We start from the raw sequence: 19,787 nt of genomic DNA, 5'->3' as shown, positions 1-19,787 counted from the left end.
TTTGCACATTAAAATTTTATATTTATTTTTTGTGTGTTGTGTTCCGGAGTAATGCCATGTTTATAAGGGGATTACTGACCCTGCATTTTGGAATATTTAATCGAATGCACAAGAACTTTGACATTGAAAATTATCAGGTTTGCCTTTTTAAGTTTTGCATTTCAGGTTAATATTCATAAGACATACCGTTTATGTTATAATTATGCATACTTACGCGTTTTATTTTTATCGGATGAAAACTCTTTGCTCCAAACAATTCCGGTTTTTAATTTAGTCTGCTAAGATGTTGTAGGCTTGGACATCTCTCAACCTTTTGAATTTGTGAAGTACCCGCTACTTATTTGCATAAAATATGGTTCGAAAAAGCATATTGTTTATTTAATGAAGGCTCTTTAAACAAATTTAAAGTTTAACTTGAAATTTATAAATCATTTTTACTTTTAAATTCGAAAATGAAGTATGATTTAATTTCTGAAACTTAAACAACATTTTTTTATTATATTATTACACCATTTAAATCTTCTTAAAAGCTTATTGTAAGCAATACAATTCGAATATGTACTGTAACATGTTTAAATTTAAATTAACCGCCTTGTTAAATGGAACCAGTTCCATTCAAATTTAGAGAGGTACCGGACCCAAAAAAAAAGTTTAAAGCTTAAATGATAGTTAACATGACTTCCTCATTTTACAGAAAAGCTAACCATCTTTTAACACTATGTTAACTGCACAGTGGGCTTAAAGCTGACATGTCAACTTTATCAGATTTATAATATAGGTCGGCACAAAAATACCATAACTAATATAATGCTAATTCTCTACTCATATTATCTTTTAAATTCCATTCAATAAATAAAACCCACTTCAACTGGTGTAATAATCATAATTATATTTCGTGTTTAATTAATTTATTTGTACAATTCTATAGCTAGATATCAATACAATTACATAGATCCTATGCGCTGCACGCCTATATCAACGAATCATTTTTCACAACTGAATGGGGGTTACAAAGTTTCCTTTTGTGCAGTCAAATCTTGGCTACGTCCAGGGGAAATAGCTCAATTCGAAGATGGGATTTCAGATACAGACTAGAAGAACTAAGTGACGAACATTAAACTAGGCATAGGTAGCGCCATTCATTAATCGTAAGGTCTAGATCGTAAATCATAAGCATTTTCGTATTTTGTTGCGTCAACAAATAAATATATACAATGAAAGAAACTCTCTGGGGTTCGAAATGGAAAATTAACAATAAAATACAAATAATACTGCTCGACAAGCACGTCAAAAGGGAGGAGAATTTCGAAAGAGCTACAGACAGGCAAAAAGATGTGTGGGCGGTGGATGAGTTGTGGATGGAGTGGTTGAGATGCACAGTTAGCTGGTGGGCCAGGATTCAGGGAGGGGGGTGGTTCAGTCAGCGTCATATCTCGCACTCGAACTCCGAGATCCGGTGGTTGAAGTAGACCACTCCGTGCTCGAGATCCTCGCTGAACCCGCTCACGTCCATGTAGTCGGAGGCCGCCGAGTCGTCGTCCACCCACTTGTGCAGCGACCTCGTGATCTCCAGCCTCGACTGGGCGAACGAGGGTCGCATGTGAGGCTCCTTGTGCCAGCAGCGGGACATCAGGTTGTAGAACTCGTGCCGGCTCTCCTTGGGCAAATCGGGCCTCAGACCCTGGGGCACCCGGCGGATAACCTCGCGTCCCGTCAGCTGGGAGTACGGCGTGGAGCCTGGAATTTTGTATAAAGCATCAAATTAGTCGGTACACTCTATATTTAACCATTTTGAAAGATTTTATATTAATCCATTTAATTGGTAATATTAGCCCAGCTGTGCAAAGAAACATACGAATTAAATAAATATTGATTTTAATTACCTACGTAAAATAAAAAACAAAGCACAGATGTACAAAATATGTGATATCATACATGTATACAGAATCGTAAATAAATACTTTAATTAACTACACTTTACCCAGAGGTATGCCACTTTGGAATCGGATTAAATTTGGTAAAGTTATGGACTATCGAAGACCAATTTTGGGTCACTCTTTTACAACATAGAAATGGGTCTAACATTTGATCAACGTTAAATTGAAAATTTTTAACGCAGATTTTTAGAGGAGCGAATCACGAGTCTTTAGAGGTATGCCACTTTGGAATCGGATTAAATTTGGTAAAGTTATGGACTCTCGAAGTCCGATTTTGGGTCACTCTATTACAAGACATCGGAAAATTAGAAATAACTAACATGAAAATGGGTCAAAATTTTGATAAAAGTTAAATTGAAAATTTTGAATGCAGATTTTTAGAGGATCGAATCACGAGTCTTTAGAGGTATGCCACTTTGGAATCGGATTAAATTTGGTAAAGTTATGGACTCTCGAAGTCCGATTTTGGGTCACTCTATTACAAGACATCGGAAAATTAGAATTAACTACTATGAAAAAAGAGTCAAATTTTGATAAACGTTAAATTGCAAATTTTGAATGCAGATTTTTAGAGGATCGAATCACGAGTCTTTAGAGGTATGCCACTTTGGAATCGGATTAAATTTGGTAAAGTTATGGACTCTCGAAGTCCGATTTTGGGTCACCCTATTACAAGACATCGGAAAATTAGAAATAACTAACATGAAAAAGGGTCAAAATTTTTATAAACGTCAAATTGCAAATTTTGAATGCAGATTTTTAAAGGATCGAATCAAGAGTCTTTAGAGGTATGCCACTTTGGAATCGGATTAAATTTGGTAAAGTTATGGACTCTCGAAATCCGATTTTGGGTCACTCTATTACAAGACATCGGAAAATTAGAAATAACTAACATGAAAATGGGTCAAAATTTTGATAAACGTCAAATTGCAAATTTTAAATGCAGATTTTTAGAGGATCGAATCACGAGTCTTTAGAGGTATGCCACTTTGGAATCGGATTAAATTTGGTAAAGTTATGGACTCTCGAAATCCGATTTTGGAAAATGGGTCAAAATTTTGATAAACGTTAAATTGAAAATTTTGAATGCAGATTTTTATAGAATCAAATCACGAATCTTTAGAGGTATGCCACTTTAGAATCGGATTAAATTTGGTAAAGTTATGGACTCTCGAAGACCAATTTTGGGTCTCTCTATCACAAGACATCGGAAAATTAGAAATAACTAACATGAAAATGGGTCAAAATTTTGATAAACGTTATATTTAAAATTTTGAATGCAGATTTTTAGAGGATCGAATCACGAGTCTTTAGAGGTATGCCACTTTGGAATCGGATTAAATTTGGTAAAGTTATGGACTCTCGAAATCCGATTTTGGGTCACTCTATTACAAGACATCGGAAAATTAGAAATAACTAACATGAAAATGGGTCAAAATTTTGATAAACGGTAAATTGAAAATTTTGAATGCAGATTTTTAGAGGATCGAATCACGAGTCTTTAGAGGTATGCCACTTTGGAATCGGAATTAATTTGGTAAAGTTACGGACTCTCGAAGACCGATTTTGGGGCACTCTATTACAAGACATCGGAAAATTAGAAATAACTAACATGAAAATGGGTCAAAATTTTGATAAACGGCAAATTGAAAATTTTGAATGCAGATTTTTATAGAATCGAATCACGAATTTTTAGAGGTATGCCACTTTGGAATCGGATTAAATTTGGTAAATTTAGGTAAATTTTGGGTCACCATTTTACAAGTTTTGGGAATCTTAGAAAAAACTAACATGAAATATAGATTTTTAGAGAGTCAAAAGTCTTTATCTATGCCACTTTTTTTTGATACCTAATCTGGCATTTTGTTTGCTCCGATCTTGACAAAAATACCTACCCAGAGTGGCGATTTCCCACAGAACGATGCCAAACGCCCAAATGTCCGTTTCGGTGGTGAACATGTGGTACTGGAGGCTCTCTGGGGCCATCCACCGAATGGGCAGGGCGTGTCGCTTGCCGATGGTGTCGTGACCATGATGCGACTTCTTCTCGCCGTGCGGATGATCCTTGGAGCAGTTACCCTGGCCCTGACCCTGGCCAAAGGTGTGTTGCCAGTGCTGCAGGATGTATCTGCTGCCGAAGTCGAACTTGAACTTGTGCGCATTGTTACGCAGCAAATCGTTGGCCGCATTCTTCTCCTGCTCCTTCCGCATACGCTCCGCATCCAGATCGATGGACATGCCAAAGTCGCAGATCTTGCACATGCCATTGTGATCGAGAAGCACATTCCGAGCTGCCAGATCTCGATGGACAATCTGGGTTAGGCAAAAAAGGAATTACTAAAGCTTTAAGTGTATTATTTTATTTTGATCTCACCCTTCTGCCTGCTATGTACTCCATTCCACAGGCTATATCCAGGGCAAATCCTGCCAAGGTTCGCGGCGACAAAGGAGCCAGACTTCGACCACCTGGCACTGAGGCTGGCAATATGTTAGTGGCACTTCTAGCTGCCCTCAGAAGGGACAGAAGACGTCCCCTCATGGCATACTCCATGATTAGCATGTGGGGTTCTATGAGAAAATTATTATTAAATTATTAAAAGAAGATTAGTAGAATTACAAAAGGGTTCCCTGGAGAATCTCCAGAGATTCTTTTAGTACTGACCACTTTCCACACAGGCTCCTAGTAAGGTGACCACATTCTGATGGGAACCTAATTTCCTCATAATGTTTGCCTCGTCCTTGAGGCTCACCTGGGCACTGCAGGCTCTGATTGTCTTCACGGCCACAATTCTGGTGGCTCCGAAATGACCACTCAGATCGTCTGCCTCCGCCTTCCACACCTGGCCAAAGTTGCCCTCGCCCAGGAGACTCTTCAGCCGGATATTGCTCCGCTCGAACTCCTGGAACTCGCTGGCCAGCGAAGTCTTGTCATCGTTCATTCCATATCTATTGTGGTTGGCATCTCGCTGCGAGGCCTGTGACATTGGCATGGCCTGGTGGTGCTGATGGTGTTGCGAGTGCGTGTGCTGGTGGTGCGGGTGATCCACCTCGTCCTCGTCATCATCCATCTGGTACTTGGAGTCCACCTTCTTCACTGGGCTGATGGGCTGCTGATCCGTGATGCAGACGTCGAAGACCTCACCTTGTTTGGCGCGTCGGCGCACCACATAGTTGCGCACCAGATAGAGGATGATGGCGGCCAGAGGAACCACTCCCACAGCCACCAGAACTAGGGTGACCAGATTCATGCGCCTCATCTCCAGATTCACATCCCTTTCGTTGGCTATCACCGTGGAACTTATGTCCACAGGCGTCACCGAAGAAGACGACTCCACAATGCCGATATAGACCTCACCAGATGGTACAGTCACTGGCGGTGGTGCAGTGGTTGTGGTACTCGTACTGGTGCTAGTGGGTCGCGGATGCACAGTGGATCTTATGGAAGTCAAGACAGTGGTGCGCAGTATCTTTGGACTGGAATCAGTGGTGTGGTACTGCTGACTGTGGGTGCGAGGAGTGACACCACAATCGGAGGTATTGTTGCAGAATATAATCAAGTTATTCGCATCCTCGATGTTTATCTCTTGGGTTAAAGCTGGTCCCAAGGCTCTAATGAGTTCTTTATCCTTTTCGATTATGGAATTGGCTTTTGTTGTGGTGGGAATGACAGTGGGTGTAGTACTGCTCGTTGTGGTGGTGCTGGTGGTGGTGCTGGGAGTGGTGCTGGGAGTGGTACTAGTAGTTGTAGTGGTTGTGGTTGTAGTGCTTGTTGTGGATGGAGGTTTCGTGGTTGTTCTTTTTGTGGTGCTTGGTACTGGTGTAGTTGTGCTTGTACTAGTACTTGTACTTGTTGTTGTGGAGGGTTTCTCCGTTGTTGTTGTTGTGGTTGTGGTGGTTTCTTCGGTTGGAAGAATTTCCACCTGGCCCACTGTGGTTTCCTCCTCTGCACTTAGTACCGTGATGATCAGTGGTGTTGAGGATGAAGGTGATACTTTTTGCACCAGCCTGCGCACCACCGGCTTGGCCACTTCCGAATCGGTTTGTTTTAGTTCCTGGAGTGGATCTGCCAGTCCAGCAGTGGGTCTTCCCGAGCCCACATACCTCGTACGACTCGCTGGTGGGGCAGGTGGTGGTGCTGCTGCTGCTGGTGGTGCAGCTGCAGCTGCAAATCCCCTTTCCCTCATGTGGTACTTGTACTTGCTGCGACTTCTCTCCACAGGGGTCAAAGGTCTTCGCGTGGAGGCAGTGGGTCTGGTGGTGCTAACTGGCGCAGGAGTGGTGCTAGTTGTAGTCAGAGTTGTGGTGGTGGTGCTTTGGGCCACTGAAACCTCTAGAACCCGCGGATGTTCATCATCCCCATCGGCTGGTTTAATGGTCAAACCACCAGGTCGAATGGGTGGCAACTTGGCTCCAAAAAAGACATATGGCTTTAGCTCATCTTCCTCCTCCTCTGCATCCTCCTCCATAGAATTAGTTTTACTGGGAATTCCCTTGCCCATCACTGGTGGCTTGGTGCCATCTCCAATGTGGTTCACGGTGGCATTCTGCTCTTTGGCCACCACAAAAAGTCCGTGAGAGGACTCATCGCTAAAGAGGATCTCGTTGGTGTCCCGATCTCCTGCAGAAGATGCGGTCTTTATAGAAGCAGAGCCCTTCAGAACCACCGAACTATTCCCATTCGAAGCCATGGCCATCCGCGTAAAGTTGGCACATTGTCGCATGCAACTGGCGGTGGTGCGCCGTGTGAAGTTCTTGGTGCAATTCCGGATGCACACCGATCGCGGATCACTGGGTGCCTTGGAAGTACTCTCCACCGCTGCGGATGGGGAAATGGCACTCCTTCCGGTGGTGCCAATCCTGGTGCGGAAGCCACCTCGATGGAGAGCTGTTCTCCGGGCAGCCAGCACATTCATCAGCTTCCTCTCACGATCCTGAGCCGAATTGAGTGGTGCAATCGAGGGTCGGTTGGCACCCGAGGGCCTGTAAGTAGTGGGTTTATCACCAACCGCATCTGTAAACAGAGAATCGGAAAAATATTTACTTAGAATGGTTGGAATATCTTCAAAGTGGTTTTATAAGTACACATAACAAAATAATTGATTATAATTATTTAATACTTTAGATGCTTCAGCTTAATTTATTATAGATAGAATACTAACAATGGCGAAATAATCATGGATCATCAATTTATTTTAATCGGATCATTAAAGCAATTATCTTGGCTATAATAAGATTCTAAGATTGCAATCAATTTATATATCAATGCTTATAATAACACAAAATATAATTCTTCAACTAATTTAAATTTCCGACGTGCAATTAGTTAGTTAGAATGAAGTTAGTTATTTCTGAATTATAAACTTATATTATAATAGTCAATCACTTTAATGTGATTAAAAATATTAAAATAATATATTTAATATTAAATTCTTTCACTGTTGCTTAATTGAGCTATATTTTGATTAAATCAAAATTGCTCAATTTATATTAAAACCAAACTTTAAATTGCCTTTTATTTTATTTAAATAAATACTGGTTTATTTGGAAAGAGCCGTTTTCTGATTGTCAAAGAAATAAATGGTAACCATGAATTCCAATTGTAGTGCATTAAACTTTTTAATCAACATCAATGAATCATATTCGCATGATCACATCGACCCCGTTTTCTTATCAATTTTCATTTCAGTGTAGGCTGCCTGGCTCTGGCATTCTTGACGCCAGATCGTGACAAATATTGGAAAAACAAATCTCGAAATGGAAATTAAATGCGACTAAGGCAGCGAGCACGAAACCCGTTTGGAATGCGAACTTTGCCTAGGGTAAGGCCGACTCGGCCACAATCATCATCGCCATCATCATCTGCGGTATTAACAAACAGCATCTTTTGCCATCGGCGGCAACATGAACATCTTGAGAAACGAGGCTGCTCTTTCGGCCATTAATCAGTTGGCCAAAACGCTCCTTGGCCCAACTGGTTCACCGAAAATGTCCGATATTATACTCGTAGCTGTGCTGCAGTTACTCCGACTCGTTAATTAACCATTGGCTCGGGGCTTCTATGTTCTATGTGCCTCAGGCCCGGCAGCTGGTCATTAAAACAATGATTGAGCAATGGGCCTAAATCCGCGCTGCTTTTTGACCCGCGGAATCAGGCAAAACAATTACAAGCGACTGCTTGCACAATTGTTTAATTTTCGCGTTGCCAAAATGGCCAAAACAATGCCAACAAACAAACAGTGTTGCTTTTCACAAACATTTAGTTCATTGGCTGGCAGTTTAGGCCAAGGTTGGGCCGCCTGCCTGGCATCTCAAGCGCGGCAAGGCGGCTAGAACAAGTTGCAGATGCCGCCGCTTCCACCGCCGGCTGCCGCATTTCGGCCACTTGGGCCCCACCGCCCCCTCCCCCTCCTATTTTTTCGCCTAACAATTTGTCTTTGTTTTGGCCAAGTCGTTTCTCGTTTTCTCGCTCTGCGTTTTCCACTTTTCGTTTGTCGTCTATTCTGCCGCATTGTACAACACTGAGCGCCCCATTTGGGCGTCTCGTCACGTCGGTGCGATGCCTTCAATGAAACGACAAGCAGCCGTCCGCTGCCATTTTGGCCACAGTCACAGACATCGGATCGGCTGCGCCTAGCACTGGATAAATATACTACCAAAAGGTGGCTAAACTATAGGGTAGGATTAAGGAATCTCTAGGGTAATTTTTATAGGTGAAGAACTAAGAAAAATTTGTCTGCCATTTGGAATAATTTGAATAAGGGGAAGTATATCAAATAACCATTTAATACTTCTCTTAATGATTGCCGTACATACACATTTATCTAAAAATATTCTACCCTTATTAAAGATACAATTTTGTGGTGCAAAAGCTATAAAAACTCTTGAAAGGACATATATTTATATAATAATATAAAATGTTTATTCCCATTCAATAAATATTTTTAAAGTATATACTTTAAACAAATCTATTTAATAATTAGCTAAAGATTCCATAAAAAATACAACCAATTTATATTCCTTTTTGAAGTAAGTTTTCTTTTACATTTAAAACATATATTTTTGACACTGATTCTACAATCATATATTTATTTGTCAATTTTAACTATGTATATATTTATTTCAAAAACTTGAATTTTTCATTACTTTTTAGTTTGTCCACCCCAAGGAAAGGGTGTGCATTGGAGGTGTCGACTTCCTCCCGACTCGACTGCTTTATGGTATTGGGAACTCCGGCCTGGCCATTGCTTATTGCTTATTGCTTGCCCTGTGCGACTTCTTGGCATTAGCAATGCTGCTATTGCCGCCGTGGATATCGACGCCGCCGCCACTTGGCATGCGTTGTGGAATTTTAATTTGATTTTGGTCACATACACGATCTTTTCGGCTGCGACGGAGCCAAGTTGAGCGAAGCGGACCAAAACCAATGGCCAACTAGCCCAAGACGGGCATCAGAAACGGTTCTCCCCTTCTGTCAGCAGTCGGCTTTTGGAGCTCCGACAATTGGCAAATTGGTATTGCGACCTGCCAGAAATAAACTGCGAAAAATGGGTTGGGGGGAATTCTAATCTGGCTGTTTACCTAACTGCCTGCGAGCTGCTTACATAATGCCCGAAAATTGTGCAGCATTTGGCAGGTGATTAATCTCCGGCTAGAGGAGAACAAAGCAGCCATCAAACGGATGCGACGGCGTGACTAATGCCAGCATTAGCTTCTACATTTTTGCGAAATTCGCCATCGAACTCTGGCCCCCGAGCACAACAAAAAAGATACAATGGAGAAGACCCCGCCCGGTTTGCCTGGCGATTCTGGTCGAAAACAGCCAAGTTTATTTGGCAGCTAATGAGTCTTCGCTGCCGCACAAGGCCCATCAAGGTTGTTCCCACTCCTTCCCTTTCCCACCCAATAATTGCACAGATGCTATTCGAACCGAAGCCACAGTCAATGTTTTAGTTTTAACACATGAAAAAAAATATTTCACTAATATATTATAAATATTCATAGTTCAAGATCAAGCATAACTTTACTTTTAATAATTAAATGCTAAATCGTTTAGGAAGTTAAAATATTAAACGGGTTATGTTTTTTCTCTGCTTTTTTTCATCAAAACATTAAAACATCAAAAATGAATTACATTATAAATTACCTGTATAAATTACATTATATCCTTAAAATGTAATGTTGAATAAATAATTTAAATAATTAGAAAAGTTTCAACTAACTATTCAAGTTTCACATAACAATTTAGGTATGCAATTATTATGTGAAACTTGAATCGATCCTCAAGGTTCGTTTTCCGCTTTTACGCAAAACAAACCATTTTATTTTCGAAAATACCCAAAATAAATTAATTTCTTGAAGTGTACTATGTAACAATTGAGTTAGAAAAACACAAACTAAGCTATAGATAGGTAGTTGAGTGCGGGATGGATATTAGCGCTTGAATGAATCGCATGTCTTGGCTTTTGTTTAGAACTTTTAATTAAAAATAAATTACCGACACGAGTGGGCAGCGACTTGAGCGACAGCTGACTTTGCAGTTTGTTTTTATTTATTTTCATTTTTTCATTCACTGCTAATTGACAAACGAACAAGTACACAGACACCCCAGAAAACATCGCTCACGCAATGCAGTTGATCGCGCTGACAGCTGTGTTTGATTCGATTGTCTAAACTTATTTAATGGTGTCACATTCAAAGTTATGAAATATCATTCAATGAGCGGAAAACTCATAATCATATAAGTACGAATGAGCGACTGTGGCTATGACACAAATGTCAATCATACGCAACGTTGCACAGGCCGCCAAAGCCAAATTACAGCCTAGCCAAATTGACAGAAAATTTGGAAATTTCCGCCCCAACGCAGCCATGACACATAGACCGCAGACTCAAGAATAAAGACCCAAGTTCGATGATGATGTGTCATGCAATGAATATTGTTCTGGCTTTAAAATAAACAATATAAATATATAAATATGCATTCCTAAAAATAAAAAACATTTATATCAATCTGTTGAGCCATTATTAAATAATGAATATACAGACAACCTTATATAGTCAATATTCTTGCATATTTAGATAAAAATGTTACACATTATTTCTTAAGGTCTTTAGACTCAGCGGAAATCATTTTTGAAGGGAATTAATTAATACGGACTTTAATAATTATTTGAATTACTCAATAAATGGAATTGTGTAATAAAATAAAAGTTATTTGTAGAACGAAGGCTAATTGAATGAAGTAATTAAAAGGTTATTAATAAATATAATGCGATTTCATTACTTTAGACCTGAAAGATATTTTATATATTATTGACGATTTTATTTCCATGAATAAATTATTATTAATAACGAATCTTACGTAATGATCAGATTTATAAAATATTGGCCATACACAATACATTAACAGCTTGTTCCATATTTATTTACGCCAACGTCTTCATCAGAAAGACTTACACTTTCTGACCTTGACTCATCGCTTTCTGAATCATTTTATTCGTTTCCTGGCCAGCGAAAGAAAGCCAAGCAAGCTGAGCAGATGCAAATCCAAATCCAATCGATGTAAGCGCTGAAAACTTTCATTAATTCGCTGGCACTAATTCACGCGTCGCAACTTCACTTTTGCTTTCTGGTTTTTAGCCTGGTATTTGTATTTGCTTAAGTTGGTGCATTCGAAAAACCTACACAAAGGCAACTCATAACCGCTCACACCGATACGACAGGCAGTTCATAAATACAATTTTTTAAATGCCGCCTCGGCAGAAACAAAAACTTTCTCCGCTTTCGTTGCAATTTTCTGGCCGCTCTGTCTCTGTTATTTTCCCAGCTTTTTTTTCGCTTCTCGCTTTCGTTTGCAGCGTGCAATATTCGCTCCACCCTATCCTGTCCCACGTTCATGGCTAAAACGTGTTTGATTATTTCGGCTCTTTTTCGGTTTTTTCGTTTTTTTTTTGACTCACTGAGCTGCAGACATGCAAGACATGTTTTTTTGTTTAGGTGGAATCGCCAATTGAAAGCATTTCTAATGTGGAATCGAAGCGTGCAACGCGAAATGGGAAAAGGCACTGAATGCCACATAGCTCCTTAACCATAACGAGGAATTCCGTTTTATCGGGGGTGTACTCTCTACTAGTGGACTTTAAAAATCCCCAATGAAAAGCTCCATTTAAGGAGCGGTACGGGAAAATACCGTTTAACTTGTTTATTGGGTAGTTACAAACAAAAGTAAAGAAATATTTGTACTCAAGTAAAAAATAAATAAAATATCAAATGGCCTTATGGTACATCTGGTATCCAAAAATAATCAAAATACTACACTGATCAAAACCAAGTAAAATATAAATTAATGTTATTAATAGTAGTTCAATAGTATTTAAAGATATAATTTCCAAGGGAATATAAAATATTCATAGTATATATATAAAAAAAACCATAATAAAATTTATCGATTATGCAGGCTAAATATATTTAAGATTGTGGCTTTTATCCATTATTATTGTTACCTTTGAAAAGTCGTTAAATGAATGCGCTTTAATATGCACTCCTTTTAAATTGTACAACCTATTAAATTGATCAGCACGAAAAAGTGAAGCAATTTATTTATGCGGTGCCCCTAAATCCACAACTAAAGGCAGTTCAAAGTTGTCCGGTTCGACATTTTGGCCAAAAAAGGAGCCATCGCTGGCAGCCAACTCTTGTGGGTGCAGAAAAGTGCAGTAAAATGCAGTCGAATGCAGGAAGTGCAGCTGCCAGCGACGACGTGAGAAAGCCAAGAGAAATGGCAAAGGTACTCGCACCGGGCTAAAAACGAAGAAATGCAAGCCAAAAGCATCGCGGATGTCAATGCGGAAATGGAGTTGAAACTGATGTTGATGGTGAAGTTGTCGTGAAATGCCGCTAAATGAATCGTTTTGGCGTTGGTTTTGGCCATTTGGCTTCCTGGTTTTGGGCTTTAACCCTTGGGTGCCTTGATAGACCTGACCTTTTAATTGCGCAATTACGACTCAGCGAGCGATTTCCACTTTGGTCGCCTATTTCAAAGGGAGCCATAGCCCCATATGTTAAATGGTCAACAATACGATCTGCAACATTGGATAATTACTAAGTTTTGTTGTTCATGATTTGTTAGGATTTTTTATTTCTTTTTTGCTGGCTTCCGTTTTTTTGTTTGGCTTAGCGAATTCAGCTCGGGCTGAATACCCCACGTTTTCAATACCCCACGTTTGCTGTGCATTGAGGCGTTGCAAATGGCCGAGGGGCGTGGCACATGTTCATCACCAGTCATCAGTCGCATCCCAGTCGGTATTTACGCAACGTAAGCTACAACTTTTGCACCACCCCCATCATTAGCTCTTGGCCGCTTTCTTTTGTCCCACGGATTTTAATTAAGTCCCCTGTAAATCATCGCAGTTGCGTAACCTTTTCCCCGGAGTTGTGGGTCACCAGCGGTTTTATTATTAATCACGCACACGAAAAAACACAAGACAGCGAAAGACAACAGCTAAGGAAATTAACAAATTGATGGACCTGAGGAAGGGTTCAACAAACCTCCACGGTGGCCACATTTTTCGTAACGAAAGCTAATGAAAAAGAAATTATAAACATTTTATATAAAAATAAAGCAAAAACACACTAAATTGATATTCGCCGTGGCCACCGAAACACAAATTGCGCGTTTTATTTCCTTTTCCTAGGCAAAGGTAAAGATAAAACCACCGACGAAACCACAATGTTACCAACTGGGAATGCGAATTTAGGTCTTCAAATTAAATTCAATTGAAAGGCAAAAACCATGCGAAATTAATGTAAATATCCAGGAAATCAAAAAGAAAAACGTTGCTATATAATTTTTAACATTTTTAGGTTATTGTATAACATGATTTGAATACATTTGCATTTCATTTTTATTGCCACAATTATTTTGAACAACCAATTTAAATTAAATTTTAAATTTGTGCAGTCATTTTGGGGGATTTACTTTGATTAAATTGAAATATCAAGGAAATATAAAAAACACATACCGGGGTTATTATTTGGATAATTTAATATTTTAAAAAAATAACTTGTTTTAACTAATTTTCAAACAACAAAGAAATTTAAGACAGAATTGTCTATTGTTTTAGTTGTATTTCATAACAATATAAAAACAAGAAAGGAAAGCTAACTTCGGGCGGAGCCGAAGTTTATATACCCTTGCAGAATACTCTGTAAATTATATTCTCCAAAATTATTCATATGATGCATTCTTAATACTCATAAAAAATCCCAACTTCCTAACTTTAAAAACACCAAAGTTATGGCATTTCCAATCGTTCAGTTATATGGCAGCTATAGGATATAGTCGGCCGATCCTTATGAAATTTGGTAGGTCGGATTGATTGGCCAAATATAAAACCCATAGAAAATCCCAACTTCCTAACTTTACAAACACCAAAGTTATGGCATTTCCGATCAATCAGTTATATGGCAGCTATAGGATATAGTCGGCCGATCCCGGCCGTTCCGACTTATATACTGCGTGCAAAGGAAAGAAGGGTGTGTGCAAAGTTTCAATTCGATATCTTTAAAACTGAGAGACTAGTTCGCGTAGAAACAGACAGACGGACAGACAGACGGACAGACGGACAGACGGACAGACGGACAGACGGACAGACGGACAGACGGACAGACGGACATGGCTATATCAACTCAGGAGGTGATCCTGATCAAGAATATATATACTTTATAGGGTCGGAGATGTCTCCTTCACTGCGTTGCACACTTTTGACCAAAATTATAATACCCTCTGCAAGGGTATAATAAGGTAGATAGTGGTATTTCAAATTTCCTTTATTCTATCGCTAAAAGCATATCACTTTAAAAGCCATATTAATTATGATTCATTGAAACTAATTTATTGTTTGTTTGTTATTTTAGTTCTCTTTCTTGTTTATCTTTCTCAAACGTTTCCCCAGATGAAAACCTTACATAATTATATGTAAATAATTCTTGGCCTTGCCATCCGGCTCAACTGAACCCTACTCCATCGATTAGTTCCGTGACGAAGATCTATTATAAATGAATCGATATCTGTTTGTTCGCTGTGCTGTTTACACATGTGAGCTTCGGACCAATGGAATAATGAACAGAGCAAATATTTTGATTGAATACTTGTTATTACATATTGGGAGCAGAGGTAAAACCAAAATCCGAATCAGAGTACGTAATACGGTAGTAGGCAATGTGAAAGGGTTTAATATTTGAGCAGTTGCAGTGGCTTTTTCCCTCCGGCAACAATGTCTCGACTGCCTCTTTCACTCTCCCCACCTTTTTCCCACATTGATGCACGCCCTCATATTGCGTATACGCCCTGGTGCAGACCGAGTTTAAATCCCCGGTAGATGCATACCTGGCCCGAATGCACTTGGCTGACTGACTGGTTGGCTGACTCTCTGTTGACTTTTCAGATTTGCTCTTTGGGGCTCTTCTTTTTTGAAACTTGGAGCTTGCCAACGCTTCACTACGCCTGCTAAACGAGTGGGATTACGCAATGGACGCACATGAGGTCTCTCAGCGGCCCGAAAAAAATGAAAAAGAAACAGGTAAACGTAATGAGCACACAACAAATTTTTTTTTAAACCGAACCTGAGCCACACCAATATTGATATTTTTGGCCAAGTATCTCGAGTGTTCAAGTGGCCAGCAAACGACACCTACAACTGGCCAGGCCAACTCTGTAAATTGCATTTCGTAAGCGACTGGTCAAAAGAAAAAAAAAACGAAAATAAACACCGAAATTATGCCCATTCATCGGGCATAAATTAAGCATAATCAAAATGCATTAAACTTTGTTTAGTTAGCTCTGGGCCGCAATAAAATGTCCAGTAAAAATGTGGTCTTAAACCAAACAAAAAGTTCATGAATAAAGATGCGGACAACATTTTTTGCTTGAGTGCTTTTCGAGTTTCGGAACTCTAGGCCTAACACTTTGTTCCAATAAAAAACACACTTATGTCGGCCATTGAATTTAAATTAAAATGCGAAACACAATTTCCATTTCGATTTCAAACGCCCACGCTGTGAAGCATTTGAAAAATCACCAAGTCCAAACTTAATTGTTTATGAAAATACTTAATTGAAATAACAATTACTGTTTACATTTATGAGTGTCTGCGAGGCAGCCATGGACAAAAGAGCCGGTCTAATCAATCCATTGGCCGCCGAGCACTTGCAGCGTTTTTAAAAAGCGTTTATGAAAGGCAGGCTTAAGCTATCTTCACCTCGACATTTGCCCTTGCAGAACCGTTTCATATTTTCGACGGTTGCAACTCTATAGGGTCTCACATTTTGTGGGATTATCTCTGCGGTGGAATCTTGTTTTAATAAACTTGAGTGGAGCCAAAGGGGTCACACTTTTGGCCGGGACCTTTCTAAATTAAATTAATTACTTTGAAGTGCCTATTAATATTTTAAATGTTAAATGTTTCTAAAAATATTACAACGTCATTGATGGAATCAAAAACTTTAACACTGTCTTTCCTTTGAATTCAAAAAAAATTAATAGAAGGTATAGTAAAGTCATTGAAACTTATGATTTGACTATTTTTAATTTTTAAGCCTTAATTGGTTAAATGATTAAAATTAAAACATTGTCGTTTCATAAAAACTCCTTAAATCTTCTTAAATCATTTACAAATTACTTTTTAACATTAACGTTTTCAACTTTCCCCATTCCATTTTATGGATTAAGAATATAAAGTTAAGATCTCTTTAAAAAGAACATTAAGTAAAATTAATAAAAATTAAAGCTATTCATTAAAATTTGCTTGTTACCCACCACATTAAATGTCTTTAAAACAGAATTTAGATAAATCCTTAAGTGCTCCCCATTAAGTCCCATGATTAAAATAAAATGCTATAAACTTTTTTATATAGCCAAAGCTGGTGATGGCCAAAACCGAAAGCATTAAATTGAATGCAAGGAAACTGCCCCATAAAGCCAATTCCTTTCTGTCTCATAACAACCTCAACGTTGACAACCACTTCTGGCTTTCAAAATGCAAAAGATTGGCCAATGCCAGAGCGGCCTGCAGTTAAAGCCGCTTCTTCGGCCACATTCGTTGGCCGGGCCAATTGTTTCCAGCCTGCCAGCCACTCGAATGTTGCAGCGGCGATTGTTGTTTCGTCTGCTGCCAGTTGGTCAATAATTGGCATAGATTTATTTTGGCTAGTTGGCAATTTTTTGTTGCTTGCTGTTGTTGCGCGAGTGTTCGTGTGTGTACAAATGGATACGGGTTGTAATATGCTAGAAAACTTACCCACATCGCTGGGGCTGAAAATTTCCGCTGAATTTCGGCTTTCGCCGTCGCCGGCGGTCGCATTCAACTGGAGTTTCTGCTGATGTTGCACAGGCGGCTCTCTAATTGCACCATTAGTTGCATTCGTCTGCGTTTCACTCAATGTTGCCGCTGCTGCCACTACTGCCGCCTCAGCCAACAACAATGCCACCAACAACAGCAACCAGCAACAGCAAAATGATTCATTGCCTCGATGGATTTTCATCAACGACATCGTAACCGAAGCATATACCGAATAAAAAAAGTAAACAAAAGTACTAAAATTATAGTTGCTGCTCTGGCCGTTGCTTTGGCTGATTGTTTTCTCTGCTGATTTTCTATCTGGTTTTCTATTGTTCGTTTTCGCACACTCAGGCACACACACACACACACGAATTTTCCACTTTTCCACAATTGTTTTGTAGAATGAAGCTGCGTCTTCTGGTCGGTTACTTTGGCTGCAACCTCTCCCCTTTCTCTGCCCGTTGATGTTGCTGCTGTGGATGTTGCTGCTGTAGATGTTGCTGCCGTGGATGTTGCTGTTGCGTGCAATAATTCAAGTCGTGCTGTCGACTTATCTGCGCTGCTGCTTTGGGAAATCGTACGCCTGCCTTTTGCTGCAAATGTCGGAAGAGAGATCGGAGTGCATTAGTGAAATGTTGCTGATTGGTACACAAATAGTCATGGAAAATGCGGCGAAAATCATTGGTAGAGAAAATGCATTGCAAGAGGGTACTAAACGGGTTTTAGTTAAGTGTACAGTGCGTTTCGGTATAATAATAGGGGCTGTATCTAGGGCAACTCAGTGCACTGCACAAAAAAATGTTAGACTAATACTTTTTTTCTTATTCCTTATCCGCTTACTTAATCTTCCCAAAATTCATATCTAATATATAGTCTTCCAACTAAAATGAATATTAAGTTTCTTTATAAATATGGCTAATTTTATGTTTTTAATATTCAACCTAACTTAAATGAAGATATCAAAAATGAAGAATGATAATTAAAGGTTATTTATGCAAAGTTGCTTAATTTCTTTTCAAAATATTCAATATTAAATATTTTGGTTGAGCTAAGACCAAAATTTGTGTAACTTAGTCAATAGCAGACTCATTAATGTCTTTCTTTACCAATGAAGTATTTAAATTATCTCCACTGTCAAATGGGACATTCGAGCCATAACTTGTGCAGTTTAGAAACAGTTGTTTCCACAAATTATGGGACACCAGCCAACTTTAATGTCCCTCCTCAGATAGTAGCCTCCATAAGCTGCTCAACAAATTAAAAGCTGATATAAATGGCTGACTTGGCCATCACGGCGGGCCTATGGCATGGGCAAACATCAATTATAATTCGCAGTAAGTAAGAGTGATAACTGAGGTCGCCGAGCTCAGCTCGGGCAAACCGATCAGCGCCACCGCCTGCGGTTCAATAAAATCCCAAAGCCCAAACCCAAAGCCGCAGCACGCATACGCCCTGTTGTATGCGGGACTTGTCAGTTTCATTTCTGCCTCGTCGTTAACCATTAAAAACATAAGCAACTATGAATTTTTATGGCAATGTGTGTCATTGCCTGGCGAGGAATCAATTAAAAAAGTGTTCGAGGGGCCTTTTTGGCGAGGCTTGCGCAAAATTACGTTGACAATTTCACTCGATTTGGTATGCGGCATAAACTGCCACTCAACTCGAGCGAAGTCAAGAAGCCTTCATGCCTGGGTGCGGCATTGCTTTGCGTAATTTTGGTTAAAGAAATAAAAACCCAGACTTTACTAAGCGGATGAGTCCACATTTTGACCCTCACATTAGTTATGATTCTTTGTTATGCTGATGAGTTATTGTGGCAAACGAGGGACAAAGCTACGCATAGCATTTCTATTTTTACATTGGCCAAGAACCTTTCTAGTAAACGGCCAAAGAGGATGGGCGAAAGTTCAACGATCGTTGGCCAGAAACATAAGCCGAAACTTCTTTTTTTGGCCACTGGCAGTTCCCATGATTAATTGAGCCAAGCAGGATGCCATGTAAGAAAAGTCTAAAAGAAAGAGATTTGCATGATGATGATGGTGCTAATGCCAAACTGATGATCACAAAGAACAGCCCCATGATAACCATTTTTTAAATTATATGTTATTCGTAATTTGGCTATAATTCGAATAGATTTTTTTGTGTGTCCGCCGCCAAGCTTTGCTCATTAAGTTCGCTCCCAGTTTAATTATAAGAAATGCCATTGACTCGCTCATTCGTGCTCGTTTTTATATGATTATATTTTTTGTTAATATTTTTTGTTAATTTGTTATAACATCAGCATTCTAAACTTAACTCCCGAGGCGAGCAATGCGATTACAAACGAGTAAGATAGACACGAGAAGGTGTTTGGAGCTAAAGATACTCATTAGTGAAAACACCGTAAAAAGCTAATGTACTTTGGCTCCAAATAAGCCTTCTTAAAAAGTTGAATAGCTCAAGAAAATTAATATTTTTATGAAGGAACATTTGAATACATTTTTTAGAGTTGGAACTACCTTTTCTGTTCGTT

General features: G+C 39.4%; 1 protein-coding gene across 1 annotated transcript; it reads right to left on the bottom strand.

The window, feature by feature from the left end:
• Window positions 1-869: 869 nt before the first annotated feature.
• LOC108053859 (mucin-5AC) lies at window positions 870-17,803 on the bottom strand. Its single transcript, XM_044457853.1, has 5 exons — window positions 17,234-17,803; window positions 4,600-6,948; window positions 4,312-4,505; window positions 3,833-4,250; window positions 870-1,737 (listed from the first exon to the last, which is right to left on the bottom strand). The coding sequence occupies exons 1-5, from the start codon at window positions 17,484-17,486 to the stop codon at window positions 1,427-1,429; spliced, it is 3,525 nt and encodes a 1,174-aa protein (XP_044313788.1). The 5' UTR covers window positions 17,487-17,803; the 3' UTR covers window positions 870-1,426.
• Between the last annotated feature and the right edge of the window lie 1,984 nt (window positions 17,804-19,787).

This window comes from Drosophila rhopaloa, unplaced genomic scaffold (genome assembly GCF_018152115.1).
Source record: "Drosophila rhopaloa isolate 14029-0021.01 unplaced genomic scaffold, ASM1815211v1 contig_163, whole genome shotgun sequence".
NCBI lineage: Eukaryota > Metazoa > Arthropoda > Insecta > Diptera > Drosophilidae > Drosophila > Drosophila rhopaloa.
This window is presented reverse-complemented; position numbering and strand designations above follow the sequence as displayed.

Bases quoted from the DNA above. Each gene is read 5' to 3' on its own strand.
- LOC108053859 (XM_044457853.1), bottom strand. From the start codon at position 17,486: ATGTCGTTGATGAAAATCCATCGAGGCAATGAATCATTTTGCTGTTGC. The intron at 4,251-4,311 runs GTGAGATCAAAA...TGCCTAACCCAG, and splicing joins AGTACATAGCAGGCAGAAGG to ATTGTCCATCGAGATCTGGC. The intron at 1,738-3,832 runs GTAGGTATTTTT...ACAAAATTCCAG, and splicing joins GTGGGAAATCGCCACTCTGG to GCTCCACGCCGTACTCCCAG.